The 16,750-nt window shown below is 39.8% G+C and overlaps 1 protein-coding gene across 1 annotated transcript in view; it reads right to left on the bottom strand.

The window, feature by feature from the left end:
* Window positions 1-16,008, bottom strand: part of LOC107655534 (cadherin-11-like) — a 19,264-nt gene extending 3,256 nt beyond the window's left edge. The window contains exons 1-12 of the mRNA XM_016443055.1: window positions 15,555-16,008; window positions 14,485-14,779; window positions 13,658-13,777; window positions 12,198-12,410; window positions 11,019-11,086; window positions 10,650-10,775; window positions 7,822-8,075; window positions 7,471-7,607; window positions 6,564-6,685; window positions 5,703-5,820; window positions 2,118-2,369; window positions 26-376 (exon numbers count right to left, since the gene is read on the bottom strand). Coding sequence (XP_016298541.1) covers window positions 26-376; window positions 2,118-2,369; window positions 5,703-5,820; window positions 6,564-6,685; window positions 7,471-7,607; window positions 7,822-8,075; window positions 10,650-10,775; window positions 11,019-11,086; window positions 12,198-12,410; window positions 13,658-13,777; window positions 14,485-14,779; window positions 15,555-15,806 — 2,308 coding nt within the window. The 5' untranslated portion in view covers window positions 15,807-16,008. The remainder of the gene's footprint in view (window positions 1-25; window positions 377-2,117; window positions 2,370-5,702; window positions 5,821-6,563; window positions 6,686-7,470; window positions 7,608-7,821; window positions 8,076-10,649; window positions 10,776-11,018; window positions 11,087-12,197; window positions 12,411-13,657; window positions 13,778-14,484; window positions 14,780-15,554) is intronic.
* Between the last annotated feature and the right edge of the window lie 742 nt (window positions 16,009-16,750).

Genomic DNA, 16,750 nt, shown 5'->3' with positions numbered 1-16,750 from the left:
GAACTGAGAGAGCCAGCGATCGAGCCTCTACCTTCATAACCGTAGATCTGAATGGAGTCATACGGGGGCGCTGTGGGGTCATTGTCCGCGTCAGAAATCCGCGTTTTGATGAAATCATCCACGTCTACGCTGTTGCCAATGGGCCTCAGGCCAGGGCACATGGGATACTGCAGCTCGGGCTTGATGTCCTTACGGGGCAGGAAGCCATTGGCACCGTCTGGATTCTGTAAGGTGGCGATGTCAAATGCCTCTGTGTCCTCCTCGCCACCTCCCTCATCATCATAGGTGATGATGTTCTCCCGAATGTCTTCCTCCTCAAATACGATCAAAGGCTCCTTTTTCTGGCGTCGCAGGGCCACAAACAGCACCACAATCGCTGTAGACATGCAAACAAATGTTAAGCCAATGCTAATAGCATCTCTTACTTATGCTGGAATCGCTGTGTTGCTTCTCTATAGGTAATCACATCAGAAACTGTTTTCTTAAATGTAGTTGTTGGAAAGATTTGACTATGAAGATAAAGTGTTCCCAATAAACGCAATGTTTTAATACTGCACTTTGATAAGTCTTGAGACAGCTAATATATTTTGGGAAATTATGAACTGTTATATTACAGCTCTTCAATATGACTTGACAAGCTTTAAACATTAGACAAAATTCTAAATCCCTCGTAAGACCGTTCTCTCAGTGCAAGGTTACTAACTTTACATGGTTTCCCGAAAATACACTCAATGATTGTGTGTACATGTCACTGTCTGTTCAAAAACTTTTTTTACCTTTTTTTTTACTTTGCATGGAAACATACAGTAAAAACTCTTCAATCTAAATGCCAACATAAATATAATCTATTCACATGATCTTCTATGTTCACTTTATACAGTCACAGCATTTAATTATGTATGCATGCATTTAATAATATTATTTTTCATTATTGGTTTAAATAAAATTAAATATTAGCGAATGTATCCTGATATTAAAGTCGCATTGTATAATGAATAAATTGTAACCATAATAACTGTTCAAAGTTTAGGTGCAATTGCGCAGTTGTTCAACAAGTGACTACATAAGTTTGCCTTACAATTACTCTGAAGCATTCGTCTCTAACAATTTAAAATATTACTTAAAGGCACAATATGTAATTTTCGCCGATAGAGGGCGCGTATTCAAAATAAACAAAGAAACAAAGGCGTAGTTAGATGACGCCGTGACTGAGTGTGGAATCATGGGAGTTGTCGTCTTCATCCCCACAGCCGAAGCAATCCGACGGGACTCGGGCAGAAATCATGTTCGTGGATGAGCTAATGATTTATTAACGTAGTAGAATGAAGCAGGGTGAGGCTGAAAGCCGTCGAAGCGAAACGAGGCCGCTGAACGAGCACGACACACGGCTGGAAAGCAGCGGAGCTTTTATTATGCCACAGTCGACCGCTTCCGCTCCTACCGGTCGTGAGTATGTCGGGTAAAGCAGCGCTGTTTTATCATACTACATACATTTGAAAGTTCTGTTATAATGCTACTCTGTGCGGTCGTCACCGGTCTATTAAAACGCACAACATATTAACGCGTCTTTGATGTTTCCATGTTTTCTACAAAACAAAACCGGAAAACGAGGGGTTATGACGTCATTAGCAGGCGATACAATGACACTATAGACACGGTCCGTGTCACTAGTTAAAATTGCTTATTTCTCTGGATTTAAACATTCTTCGAAACATTTGGGATAATGTAAGTACACAAGTCAGCAAAATATATAACACTGTTCTAGTGGTTTTTGGATATTTTAATAAAAAAAATCTTACATATTGTGCCTTTAAGTAAACAATTGTCTTTACAACCTACTTAGGCTCACAATGCTTTTGGGAAACAAATCCGTAATCAGTTTTTAGAGGCAAGCAAAGTCAATAAATGATGTTCTCTGTAGAGTATCTGTTCTTTAAATACTTTACGTTTCTGTAGTTGTATAAGTGTAAAAGAACACCAGTGTGTTTTAGGGTGAAATGCAAATATTGACATGCATCAGGTCCCTATAAGATGTTTAAACCAACCAAGCAAGACCTCTATTATTTACACATGGTTGCTTTGCTTGTATATTCATATTCAAATATAATTAGGCTTACCTAGTAGAATAACAATACAGGCCAAAATGGCAATCAGAGCTCCGGTGCTGAGCCCTGCAGAGAGGATGAAAGGTTCGACATTGCAGGAGAGGATGGTGTCTTTGCTGTCGCAGCTGCACACACGGATTATAAGAGTATTGGTGCTGCTCATCGGGGGTACGCCGTTGTCATTGATCTCGATGGGAAGGTGATACACATCCTGGGTCATTCTGCTGAAGCCCTTCCGGATCACAAAGATGCTAGCAGTGCTATCTGTGGAAGCAACAGTGGAACATTGATGAATGTTTACTTCAGCTGATGTGGATTTTAGTAAAAAAGTTGTAAATGTGCTGAATAGAATTACAGGAAAGTTTTCCATTCCCTGGAGTTTAGGTGCCATGAGAACTACCCACAGCCGCCGGTGAGAGTCAATGAGGTGTGAATCCTCCAATATTAAATTCATGTTTAATATTGAGAACATTTATCAGCTTTTGGAAGTGTAATCATAGTTAGAGTGGAGGGAGCGGTATTGGTTTTATTTGCAACTGGGAGGGATGGATCAGTGCCAGCGCATTTCCCTGACTCAGTGCAAGGTCACGCTGGAGGCATAGATGGAGTGAGTTCATTTAGGGGCCTGGGGTTTAGTCATTTTCATTCCCTCTGGCACCACTTTCTTCAACCTTCAGTGACTCTGTCAGGGAAGGCCACTAATGATTTGGCTACAACGCTCATATAGCATGACGCCGTGGACAGGATTGATCAATCTAATGTTATCCATTATAATTCTATATCATATTCTGTCAGTGAGATTACCATGGGCTGTGTGAAGTATCAATTTGCAACATTTGAACCCGAGAGAGCTTCTCTGGGTCCTTGTTCACGATGTGGTGCTTTTGGGCCACCTTGATTGGTAAATGCTGTACACTGAGAACTCTCACGGAAGCCTCCTTTGTGCCAGGAAGGGAGCATGAATGTATTGGCCATGTACACATGATGTGTGACAAAAATATAGATTCTGATATTATAAACAATTTTTTTTTCAAATGTAAATACTTTTTTTTTGTCTGTCAATGTCAATGTGAAGCCAAATCAAATTATTAATAAATCATTATCTGGAAAATATTATATGGAAGATTGTTTCCACCTCTAAATAAAAAATAAAAAAAGGCAATTGCGGCTATTTATCTCACAACTTTCTTTTTTTCTCAGAATTGTAAGTTTATATCTTGCAATTCTGACTTTATAACAAGCAATTGTGACTTTATATCTCTGACTTTATAACTCAAAATTGCGAGTTTATATAATTATGAGTTTATATCACGCAATTCTGAGAAAACATGTCAGAATTACAAGATATAAACTCACAATCGCATGTAAAAAAGTACGAATTGTGAGATAAAAAGTCACATTACCATTTATTTGTTTATTTAATTCAGTGGCAGAAACGGGTTTCCATAATTATTAAACAATATGTATAAAAAAATAAAAATAAAAAAAATAAATACTGTTCTTTTAAACTTTCAATTCATCAAATAATCCTGAAGAAATCTTGGTTTTCATAAAATTAATAAGAAGCACAACTGTTTTCAACATTGATAATAATAAATGTTTCTTGAGCACCCAATCAGCATATTAGAATGATTCCATGTGACACTGAAGACTGGAGCAATGGCTGCTAAAAAAAAATCAAAATATATTCCAATAGAAATCAATCATTTCAACAATAGTTCACATTGCTGTTTTTACAAAAAATAAAAAAAAAACTTACAGACCCCAACTTTATGCCTCTAAACGAAAGAAAAATTGCAATTGCTGGTTGATGATTAATTCCTGCATTTAAATTCAGTTGGCAATCTCAAAACCTTGAAGATCAAAACCAGATCTGATGCATTTTTACTTTTCCATTGTTACTAAACAGATAATATTTCATACACTTAATATTTAAAGTTCATGCACATATATAATCAGCAGGCCTTCAATACGTCCGTCTGATAAGAGGAGCGATGCCAGAGCCTCTGTGCGGAGACTTGAGCATAATAGAGCTTCAGATAAATGGGTGGGCAAAGCTGTTGAAAACTGTATCCATTTGAAAAGGGAGCTCTGGATCCTGATAAAGCCAGTCACTCTAAGTAGCCTAATCTGTCTCCCTAATATTGTTGGCTTTTGAAATGGCCTGCTAAAAAGTGCTCATCTCCTTTCTCATTAAAGCAGACCAAATGGGAAAGACAGTCATTTCTCTCTCTCTTTCACTCCGTCAACTTCTCTGTTCACATCAGTCCGCTCTATTAACCAAGAAAAAAGCCTAAACAGATGTGTGATGGTAAACATTCACCCTTTAAAAACAATTAACACATGTTTTACTCAGTCAGGCAACAATTATGTGGAGTTACTGGAATCAGCTACTGACGCCTTTATTGTATTTCATGATATTTCCAATCTATTGGTGGTCAAAGAGAAATACAGCACAATCAGAAATTAGCCAATGGAACACAGCAGTTCAGTTAATGATGTCAATTTGTAGGAGAACCTGGAAGGCTATTTCGCCATGGGGTCCCTTGCGGTGTTTAGAATAGAAAAGGTTTTCGATTTTTGAGTAAAATAAGGTCTGTGGTAAAATATGGTTAAATTACATGGAGCTACAGTTGTCTGATTCTTTAAGCACTTGTGGACTCACATCCTTGAGTTGTAGTGCTTATTTAGCAAAGAAAAACTGCAGCTTCCACTGTTTAAGGTATGACTGGTTGTAATTTATGTAAACAAAATGGGAAAATCTGAAGTAATTCTAAAAACCGACTGGACATTTCTGATCCGATGGCTTGAAAATGCTAATTATTTTCCAGGTTTTACAACTAGAAATTCAACAGCTCCACAGGTGGAAAATAGATTAGTTCGTTAGCATATGTTAGACTACTATCACTATCATAGCATAGCAGTCACACTAAGCATTCTAAAATAACACCAAAGCTCCTTGTAAGCAAAGTAAACACGATTTACAGTTTCTTTGAAGCATACATAATTCAGCTTGTAATCTACCACGAGCCACCACATAATGAGTTCATATAAAAGCAGCAAATTCCCCTCAAACTGATCAGCACCCAGTCACAATGACACTCCTCAGAGAGGCTCTTCAACTGGCTCTAACTTGAGGCTTCTTGTTTCCCAGTGATTGACTCTCACATTACAGTAGGTGGGGTTTTCCTACATGGTCTTCAGACCTGTGTCTACCTGTTTGAGGAAAGACTATTGGACTAAAGTATGGTGCTGAAGGTTTTCTGGGCACACCAAGCAGGATGCTTGAGAAACAGATAGAAACGGGGCTGCCTACCAGCTGGGCCTCACCCACGTTTTGAATCCTCCATAATTAATAAGAGAGGGAGTTGATTTGAGTTTGCCCACCTGATCATGACCTAATTATCAACACGAGGTTGGCTGGGCGACACTGCAGACACTCACTCCTACACATGGATAAACTCATTTGGTTTGGAAAGAGACTAAAATATTTTGTGTTTTTAATTGGCGCATTCCCTTAGGCAGTTTACTTGGTTTGAAATAAGCAGTTCTTCAGTGCAAATTATTCTATTATGGGGTGTTTTGTGTGTCACACACCTCTGTTGTCCTTGAGGGAGAAACTGTGGTTGTTAGCGACCTCAGGGGCCAGGCTGAAGTGGAAGTGCTGGCGGTGGGCCATTTCGTCCTTATCCGTAGCACTAACTGTCTCAATGAGCTGTGGAGCAGAGTTCAAATCAGGTCATGTTAAACTGGTTAAAATCACCAGGGCATGCCTTTAAATAAATGGATGCCTCTTTTATCTCTTTTTCTTTCTCTCTCTCTTTTTCTGTTATTCATTCAAACTTGCAACTGCCCAACAAAGGGAAAGTGAACATCGCATTGATTAAATTTAGACATCAATATAATCTTTTATAGTGTTAATTTAAAAGTTTTGATGGAAGTTGTGACCTCTTTTAGGCATTAGCTAATTAATTAACAGTTTCTTGTACCTATTTAAAGACAGTCATACATTTCATAGATACAGGGATCAAATAAGTGTCAATAAGTTATCTAAGCCAATACGTCACCACTATACTAAAATATTATCTGGAAGCACTTCCATATTTTTATGGAAACCATAAATGCATTTTTTCAGGATTCTTTGATGAATAGAAAGGACAAAAGAACAGCATTTATTTGAAATAGAAATATTTTGTAATATTATAAATAGATTTATTGTAACTTTTGATGCATCCTTGCTGGATAAAAGTAATTAATACAATCTTACTGATCCCAGACTTTTGAATGGTAGTGTACAGGTAACTGTGCACTGATAACATATACACAATACCTTACTAATATATATCATTGTTATTCATATTTACAAATATTAATGAACCTTACTGTAAAGTGTTGCTAATTATTTAATAAGTGCTAAAAATATTTAATTGGTCCTCATAAAAAAGTTAGTTGACTTACCTTTCCAGGGCTGACATTCTCACAGACAAGCACTTCGTTTTGAGCGGCAAATTCTGGAGCATTGTCATTCACATCTTTGACTTTGATATTGACTCGTACTTTTGCATCTTGGTGATGGCCACCTGGGACAACAACAGAATTTAAAAAGAGACTCCATGAAAAGTCCCCATGAAATCAAAATTAACGTTTTTTGGGTGTTAGTATCAGCAGGGCTGCTTGATATGTCCTGCCCTGTCTTCCTGTTTCAGTTCAAATGACGTCAACACATAGAGTAACGCTGCATGTTTCTAAGCATTTCAGGGGACCTTTAAGATTGATCATTAATTCAGTGTGCTGTAAAACTTTAGGTAGCCCTTAGTGGAAGGACGTGAGTGACAAGACACAACCAGAATTGCCAAAGCAGCCCTGAAAAAGTATGATTCACTCACATCTCCTATCTGAAATGATCAGGTATAGTGAATGCCTTGATATTTTGCTTCCAGACACAAGAGTCTTCCACATAACCAAAGAATATTTCTGATGTAGTTTTCAAGTCTTTAGACATGAATTTTTGATGGTCGAAATTATCAAAGACAGTGGAATGAAAAGGAAAATGTATCACACACAAACTTTGAATTCAACCAGAAACAAACACTAACTGCCCCTCAAGGAAATCACATCCACACAAAAATAAATATATAACATTTTAGGGCCAATTACACACTGTTCACTGAACTGAGGGTATCATTTGAAGTTTGAAGAGGTAATCTGTGGCTGTCTCTTCTGAAATCATGCAGGAGGCCTGGCGACACTGCAACCACATAAGAGCAGGGTGGAGGGAGAGCTGAAGAGCTTGGTTAGGGAAAAAAATGCAACACGCTAGTCTACTCTATTATTTAAAAGCCCAGAAAAGATATGAGTGACCTACCAATCTCTGTAGCACTGACGGAGATGTTGTGCCAAGCCTGTGCTTCCCGATCTAAAGGCCTTGTGGTCTTAATAATGCCATCCTCAGTATTAATGGTGAAAAACTCTTCCAAGTCTGTGTAGTGTGGGATCATATATCTGGGATGATATATAGAAAAAAGAAAAAGAAAATCAATATTTTTTTTTCTTTCTTTCTCAGGCTCTTTTTGAAGTGTATCTAATAAATTAAACTTCCCTGAAGAGTACAACATTTGAATGACTGTCATCAGACAGTACTAAGCATACTGCTGTACTGACAAAAAACAGCCAAAGCAAAAGTAATCTGATTCTTTTTACAGGAAGTGGTTGCTACCTGATGGGGTTGTTCATGATGTCGGTGTCTTTGGCATGCACACGGCCGACCAGAGTGCCTGCCGGGGCATTTTCCTCCACCTCAAAGTTGTAGCCGGGAGCCATGAAGGTCGGGGGCTCGTCTGCATCTTCTACTGATATTTTCACAATGGTCGTATCTTTGTATGGACCCCAGGCAGCGAAACGGGAGTCAATGTGTGTGTTGGAGGCTTCTACCTTCAGTGTGTACGATCGCTTGGTCTCAAAGTCCACAGTCTGAAAACAAGAGGTCAGGAAACAAATTAGTTATTCAATTTGATGGAAGCTGTCAATAGAAAAAAATAAATAGAAAGTTACTTTCAGGAATCACTCTACATGTTTGAATATGAAAATGACCCCTCTGTCAATTGATTCTGGACTGCATGGAGAACCAAAGGTGAATTAAAAGATAAATGAGTCTGAGCAATAAAATAACCATTAATAGATTACCAATACATCAAGAGAAATGAAACAGAAAAAAAAAACACTAGAATATATCTAACAAAAATAAATAAATACATAAATAAATAATAAGGGAAAAGTTTAAAAGAAGCAGACTGGAGGGCACTGTTGTTATACATTTGGGAAGGAGACTAAATCTACAAAGAAGCTCAAATGAGAAAGCATTCGAATATCAAGGCTCTTGCAGACATCTTTCAGTTACAAACTGCACTTCTTTACAATTCTCAAAAGGCACAATTCTCATGCAATTTAGGTTCAAGCAAATGAAACAGGATAAAAAAAAAAACAGTGCTCAAAAGCAGCCAGTCATTTGGACCACTCGTGTCCTCCTGCATCACCAGTTTTCACACGTCCGCCTGTTTTCTGATTAGCCTGTCTCACCCGTCACACCTCTCGGTCACAAATTACCAAGTTACCAAGTGAGAATTATACATAAAGGGTACATATCAACTCAAACACACACCCACACGTACACATGCCAGGTAGCTGTGTGTTAATTGGTTGAAAGTTGTTTTTCTTGCTTCCTCATTCTCTTCTCCCCCATTTTCTTGTCTTTTCTTTTCTTTGGATCTCTTTAATGGAGCTGCCAACGCTGGAAACAAGTATGACCCAGTTATTTCCTCCAACAGGTTGGAAACTATTCTGTTTATCCTGACAACAGCAGTCCCCCTCTCTCTCTTTTTATCCTACTACAATTCTTTATTTGGCACCTAATAACTCCCGACTCGAACCTAATCAGGAGCAGATAATATTCACAATAATGCTACATCTCCTCTTAATATTCAGCCTGCGTCGCCTGCCCGCAGTTGAAACAGAATACTTGATTAAAACCCTGGCAATTCCGTCAGTAATTTCGACTTTAATTTTCAACACGCTTTGAAGAGCAAAAGGTGATGATTTCCCAAGAGGTGTATCAGCGAGGCATTGTGTTATTGAGTGAAGCAGCATTGCATCAAGCTGATTGTTGTTGGCATGCCGTATTGTCTGTTCTCTCACCCTTCTGCATGATTCATCCCCTCCTTATACCCTTCTCGGCTGAAAAAGCACTGCTGTGGCCACGACGTTTAAAAAACAAAACAAAACAAAAAACAAGTGAGGCTGACAAAATCCCCCTCCAATCGTTCCTGCACCATACATACCTCCTTTACACAAACAACATTCACAATATGTGACCCTGGACCACAAAACCAGTCATAAGGGTCAATTTTTTGAAATTGAGATTTCTACATCATCTTAAAGCTGAATAATTAAGCTTTCCATTTATGTATGGTTTGTTGGGATAGGACAATATTTGGCCGATATACAACTATTTGAAAATCTGGAATCTGAGGGTGCAAAAAAATCAAAATACTGAGAAAATCGCCTTTAAAGTTGTCCAAATGAAGCTCTTAGCAATGCATATTACAAATCAAAAATTAAGTTTTTTTATATTTACGGTAGGAAATTTACTAAATATCTTCAAGGAGCATGATCTTGAATTAATATACTAATGATTTTTGGCATAAAAGAAAAATCGATAATTTTGACCCATACAATGTTTTTTTGGCTATTGCTACAAATATACCCCAGCGACTTAAGACTTTTTGTGCTCCAGGGTCACATATGCTAATGCTTCACCGGATTACACAGCTCAAACAGCAATAATTCTTGACTGCATATGTTTTCCTTTCTTCAGTAAGCTTCCTTTCTAATGATCATTTCGTGGATGATCATTTGACATCTTGAGCTGTGGGGGTGAAGGGTAAAGGATCACCAGCAGGTGGCAGTGTTACGGCTGCAGACTGGGTCTCTTTGGCTCTCAGGCTAAAGCTGGTTAGTGGCTAGCAGGCTTCTCGGGGTGATGTGAGTTTTCTCTCAGCCACGGGAGGTGGGGGTATGGACGGCCTAACCCGAGTGGCTGTGTAATTGTCTGCATAAGCCAGGGCCTCAGAGCAGGGGAGGAATAACCCGGGCAGCACGGCCCAGATGAGCTTCTCTCACACGGACAGAGAGAAGCAGCCATGAAAGTCAATGCTCATCTCAGACATAATAGGAAAGGGATGGGCTATGTCATTGCGATTACAGAGTGAAAATGGTGAAAAATCACTCCAGCTGCCCAGCAGTCCTGCACTTGCACTCACAACCTTGCATATTTGAGCGTCCATGCAAATAGGAACACAAATGACCAAGCAAATGAGCTAAATGCAAACAATTCCTCAAGAAGAAAAAAACAAGAGAAATTCACTATAACACTATCTGACAAGAACACCCCTCCCCTTTTGCGCACACACTTGCTTCCATTCACAATCGCACATATGTGACTAGAAGTTGCATTCACACATACTTCTTTGGCACTCTCAGACACTTCACCTTCTTTAGTTTGATGACTGCCTCCTGGGTCTCTGAATCCTTGGTGATCTCGAAGAGGTTCATGCCGTCTCCCTCCAAGATTCGATAATCCACCAGTCCGTTCTCTGCCTGATCAGGATCTCTGGCCTTCAATATGGTTCATAATATCTCTTGAGTCACAGGCAAGAAAAATCATGATCACACTGCCCACTCGGGAATGGAGAGCTGGTTCGCTGCATGATACCGGTGCTACCTTCATCTAGCTGCCTGGCATCTGTGAGCTCTTAGCTGGTGAGAACAGGAGTGCATGTGTGAAATTTAAATTTGTGTGCTCGAGTGAGCCTGTACGTGTATGTGGGTGGGTGTATGAAGACTATAACAGACACCTGCCTGAGGCTGGAGCTCGCAGAAGGACCATATGGCTCCACTCCCTGTCTGCTGAGAGCCAAAGGCTTCAGCTGCCTTTACAAAAATAACTCCCACATGGGGAGGAAGTCCTCGCGAAGAAAGGCCAGGGTGTGCAAAGAGGTCTGCTTTTTTCAGTCAGACCTTCGACGGACCAAAAAAGAAAAGGAGCATTTTCATTTACACTTTTTTTGGGAGCTAAGTTTGAAGCGTGTCAAAGTCTGTTTCGGATAGGGCAAGCAACTCTGGGAATCGATATGGAGCCTAAAAGAGACAGCCGACTACTCAAGCTGCATTTTTTCGGCGTGATCAGAACCACATTAAATATCTGAATCTCACATTCTCACCTGTGCTCTGAGCCAAACTGCTTTCCACATTAAAAAAATAAATACATTTGTCTTGCTCCTGAAATGTTCCATCATAAAGTCGGCTCAAAACTATCGTTGAGCTGGATTTAAGGATCTGCTTGCCTAAGCTACTCATTGTGGGCAATAACCTTGCAATGTACAGTTTATTTTGGTCCATGAATCACGGTTTCTACCAGCACCAAAAACAGGGCTTGTGTAGGAGCTGGAGCGCTGGGACCATGCTGCATTCTGCTTAAGTCAGGGAAAAGCTTGAAGGCCCTTTGCTACTGAGCCTGAGGCTCCGAGTGCACAAAAAAGCAAAAGCTCGGATGAGATTTATAGGGTCGATTTCTGCAACAAAAGACAGATAAAATCTATGTGCTTAGTGTGCAGTTTAATGTCACATTGGAAACATGAGTGCTAGCTCACACTAGCCCGTTCCTGCTCTCATCTGTATACACAAACACGGTGAATATTTCATCCAGCCTTTCATGCTCGAGAAACTTGATGTCATCATGCTCGTGCTGAACGTTTAAAGAACATTTGAATAATTAAGTTGTGTTAACATCTGTAGCTCATATTAGCAGATTCTGACTTGGTCCCTGAGGGCTTGTCAATGTTAATATGTGATTTGAGGATGTCTAAAAGCAAACTCTCCTCCCTTGGTGCATGCATAGCAGAGGTCAGAGTAATGTTGTGTGTAGCCAGCCAAAGAGCAAGGCATGGTCACAGTGACTATAATAAAACCTGACAAGGATAGAGGGGGACAAACAATGATGGATGGAGGAGAGATGGAGATAGGGAAAGAGAGAAAGACAGAGAAAGAGGGAACATTCACAGCTGGAAGAATGAATTCTCTCACCCTGAGCGAACTTCGGAGGGTTGTCATTGACATCAGTCAGGGTGATTTTAACCTGAGTGGTTCCTGACAGACCACCCATGTGTCCACCCATGTCCTTGGCCTGGATGAGGACATCGTATTCCTGCCTGGCCTCCCTGTCCATGTTGGGAAGAGCTGTTCGAATGATTCCTATAGACACATAAAACATATAAAACACAAAATGAAGTAAGATACACCCCAGACCATTCATTTATGACCATCCATTCACTGATTTATTGAATGCTTAAGCTCTTAGTAATTGACTTGACGTTTCATCAACAGATTTATTCCATCTGAATAGTTAGAATAGATTTTTGTGGTAGCGAATATTGTTATTTTGAAGTGAAAGCCCTTGAAGTTAGAAAACCTCCAGTAGTTAATATTGCAGTGAATTAGATGCACTATTTAAACATTTTAATTGCTCATTACAACATATAGGCTAACTCATTTAGTCTAAATGTATAAATTATTGCTATTACAACAATCTGTTCAATTAAAAGTTAAATTCAGTTGCATAACTGTATTCTGTTATTTGATTTGACTGTCATTATTCATTAAACTAATGTCAAAATGCATGCATTTGCATAGAATAACTGATTTAGTATTTCAAATAAATGACTCCTTATTAAAAAAATGTAAAAACGTTAAATATATCAGTTATATTTTACATATTTTGTGCGAGCTTAATTAGCAAATGTATTGTCCTTAATATACTGGATGATCGTCATTTTCAGTTTCATCTGTAAATATGTTACAATTTACAGTAGTTACATTTACAAGCTATAGTAAATGCATACTGCTCTTAGGGTGTCTTACCATCTTGTACATCTCCTACCATGTACATGTCATACACAGACAGCTTTTATCCAGTAGGGCAACTGACCTTGGTCTTACACTTCAGGATAGTGATGTCGAATAAAATTCTAGCTTTCAACTGGCACTTTACTCTTCCAGTCATCTTTCAGACCAGAAAAATATGTGCCTATTTTGTTCATTCGTGAGGTCCTTGAAGCATTTAACACAAATGCACTATTAATAGTTATATGATGGTTTTGTTAGTACCACACAGATGAGCAGCACTGAACAGGATTGAGCAAAACATCCAGCTTCAGTTTATTAGCAGCATCTGCTCCATCTCCTCTGACTGCTGTAGGGGATTCCACTGCCACTGGGACATTGTAGGACTAATGTGACCACGGGTTAATTTAGCTCAGAGAATGCAAGGTGCTCTTGCAAAGCGTGAAAGGACTACCCTCTTCATTCCCAATCCTCATACCGTGGTAATTGAATTGAAGCCAAACATGATTTGAAATTGCACATGATGCATATTTGAATGCATGGCTGGCTCCACAGAACTAACACCAAACCAGTGAAAATATCATTACTGATGACTGTACCTGTTTGTGGCTCCACAGAAAAATAAGGCTGGCCCTGCAGGATGCTGTAGACCAGCCTGGCACTGTTGCCGTATGTAGGGTCATCTGCGTCTGTAGCTGTGACCTTTATCACTGAAGTGCCTGAAGAGAAAGAACATCACACATCAGCCATGATAGAGATCGCTTTTGGATATTGCACAGATCTCACAGTCTAAGATACACTTCCCATCGAAATGCACAACAAAGATAAGAGAGAGACTAGCAACTTGGATATTTCTCAGGTTATAAAGTTGATCTTGAATAACCTTTTTTAAAGGCAACGAGAGTATTTCAGAGGCTAAAGCTAGATGATACAAACCACTGCCTCGGGTTTGTGCATGCAATGTTTTGCCTTCAGCCAGGCTAATTTCCATGAAATCTGATTCTGTTTACACACTAAAATCAATTTACCCAGCATGTTTACCAACTTGTCTAAAAATATAAGGAATTGACCTGGATGAAACTAGCCTTTCGAGGTTCCCAGTAGTATTATGTGAGCTATGAACAGGGGGTATTGGGGTATCAGATCGTTACCCTGTGACAGGAGAGCATTACTCATGATGTATTGCACAGTGAAAAATGCAGTAAAAACAAACCCATGCACACAAACAAATTCATGCGCACACGCACACACACCCAGACAAGCCAGCAGTCACAAAAAAAACAGTTGCAACAAGAGTACCGACTCACTTTCTGAGAGTCAGATTTCAGCTCTTTTGAATAATGCATGAGGAACAAGCTGTCAGGTGTGGGCTCACAGAGAAAGAGAAGAAGCTGACAAATATGCTTTTCCAAAGGCTCGCACTTACCAACGTTGGACATCTCAGCCACTCGTGCATAGTAAGGGCCATGAAGGAACTCCGGTGGATTGTCGTTGATGTCCTGCACCTTGACAATGAACTCTGAGGGAGGCTCAAGGGGTTTGTTGGTGTCTCGATCCACAGCCTGGGCGGTCAGGGTGTACTGGGCCTGTTCTTCTCTGTCCAGTGTCTTTGTGGCATGAATGTTGCCCGTTTTGTCATCGATGACAAAAATAGTGCCTGCTCCCTCCCCTGAAAGGATGTATTTAATGTTTCCAACTCCCGAATCCACATCCGAATGAAGCTGGAAGAAGAGAAAGAGCATGTGAGTGAGAGGTTTTCATCAACAACGAGCAGGTCAAAGGTCTGCAAGGAGCAATGTCTGCCTTGAAGTAGAAAGCTTTTTGGCTGGTCTTCAGCAATAGCATCTCCTCTATAGAGTATCACATTAACACACTCATATCTTACAGTAATATCCACCCTGATGGCTGACTGCAGTGATAGTGAATTCAACAGGGATACATCCCTCTACTAAATGCAAGTGTACGTTATTCTCAAGCGAACTTCATAATTTCATATTAAAATGAGAACAAACCTCATTTTTGTAATGTATGACTGTTTATATGTTGCACACATATAAACTGTATAGAGCTGATGTGAATCAAGGGATGTTGATTATGCAGGCTAAAATGAAATTAAACTCCTGACACAGAATATCCCCACTCAATAAGTCTAAACCTCTACTTGGGTTCAGGTGGGAATTTAAAGGCCAACGTGCTGCCGGTTCGCCATGTAACTATCCGGCAGGCCCATAAATCGTCCATTGCCCCTATGCAAGAACCATAGGGGACTGCACTGTTATTAAAAAGGAAATCCAATTTATAACCTTTAATCAAGTGGGCCACTGATTGCTTTTGTGGAACAAATGGAGGATATTGCAAGGACTCTGTCTGTAATGAAAACCCCAATGACTTTCATTCACAGCATAACCTTAAGAGAAAAAAAAGAGAGGAAGGGAGATGGAGAACGAGGAGCAGGACAACATGAGATGGACGTAGAAGCTTCTTGTTTCTACTTACCCGACCTACTAAGACGGGATCTGGGCCTGTGTACTCCTCAATGACAAAGAACTGGTTCCAGACCCAGCCTCGTTTGGAGCGGTGAAGCACCTGGCCCTCTTTGCCTCTCTCTCTGTGTCTGTGTAAAGAGAGATGGCGGCGGTGGCCACGCTCCCGTGGACCTGAGCCCCTGTATGTCGCTGCTGCTGCAGCGCTCCATAGTGCGGCCCCCAAACACAAGAAGAACACCTGTAGTCTCAGTCCATCCCACATCCTGCCCACACTGTCCACTTCCTCTGGGCCTTCCTGTTCACAACCCTCCTGTGGGTATCAAAATCCAGAGAGAATCCTTGAAATGGTGTCCACTGGATGGTGTGGTCTCTAAAGGGGTTGAAGGGGACAGGAGGAGACCTCACTGGATTTGACTTCTGAGATTCATCACAAAGTCATACTTTTCCACTCTTTCTTCTGCTCCGATTCTGAAACAAAAAAGGAGAAAAATATAATTAGTCACATGAGAAAGTATAAGTAGGGTACATATGTCTAAATTGTCTACATAAAACCTGGAAATACACAGAAAATGTTAGGATAATAAAACATTTAATGACACTCTGAGGCAAAATAATTCTGCACTATTACTAGGTCACAAATCAAATAGAGAAAATGTGTGTCATTGATCAGGTGAAATCCTTTTCAGATGTTCTTGCAAAAGTCAGATGTTCTTGTTTCCACTGAAGCACAAGATGTTCTTTGGCTCAAATCATGCTGGAGACCATGATCATCAGGTTTTACAAACACACCTGGGGAGTTCGTGCAGCTCGAGTGCTGCTCTCATTAAAGCAAATGCGGGACAGATCAAACACAAAGACATTCTGAAATTCATGTATCTTATTTCAACTTTTAGTTAAATTGTTATGCTTACAATATAATTTGTAATGAAAACAATTCATTAAATTAAATAAATGTTGCTCTAAGACTTGGACCCCACTGTATATACAACATAACTACTTTTGTCAGACCACACTGGAATCAAGTTCAATCGAGTGTGTTGAAGTGTATTAATTCATTTTGTAACAGTGTACCCTAAATTAATTAAGCATCAGAGGTTGTAAGCCCATTTGTGCCGATTCAATTAGACATTACGCAGCCAGCGGTCTTCCATTGTTGTGGTAAGCTATTCTCTGTAGCAGAATATAAACCACAAGGTCTGCAGGTCT

This window comes from Sinocyclocheilus anshuiensis, unplaced genomic scaffold (assembly GCF_001515605.1).
Source record: "Sinocyclocheilus anshuiensis isolate Anshui unplaced genomic scaffold, SAMN03320099.WGS_v1.1 scaffold1281, whole genome shotgun sequence".
NCBI classification, from domain to species: domain Eukaryota; kingdom Metazoa; phylum Chordata; class Actinopteri; order Cypriniformes; family Cyprinidae; genus Sinocyclocheilus; species Sinocyclocheilus anshuiensis.
Note: the sequence above shows the minus strand (reverse complement) of the source record. Positions and strands in the feature narration are given on the sequence as shown.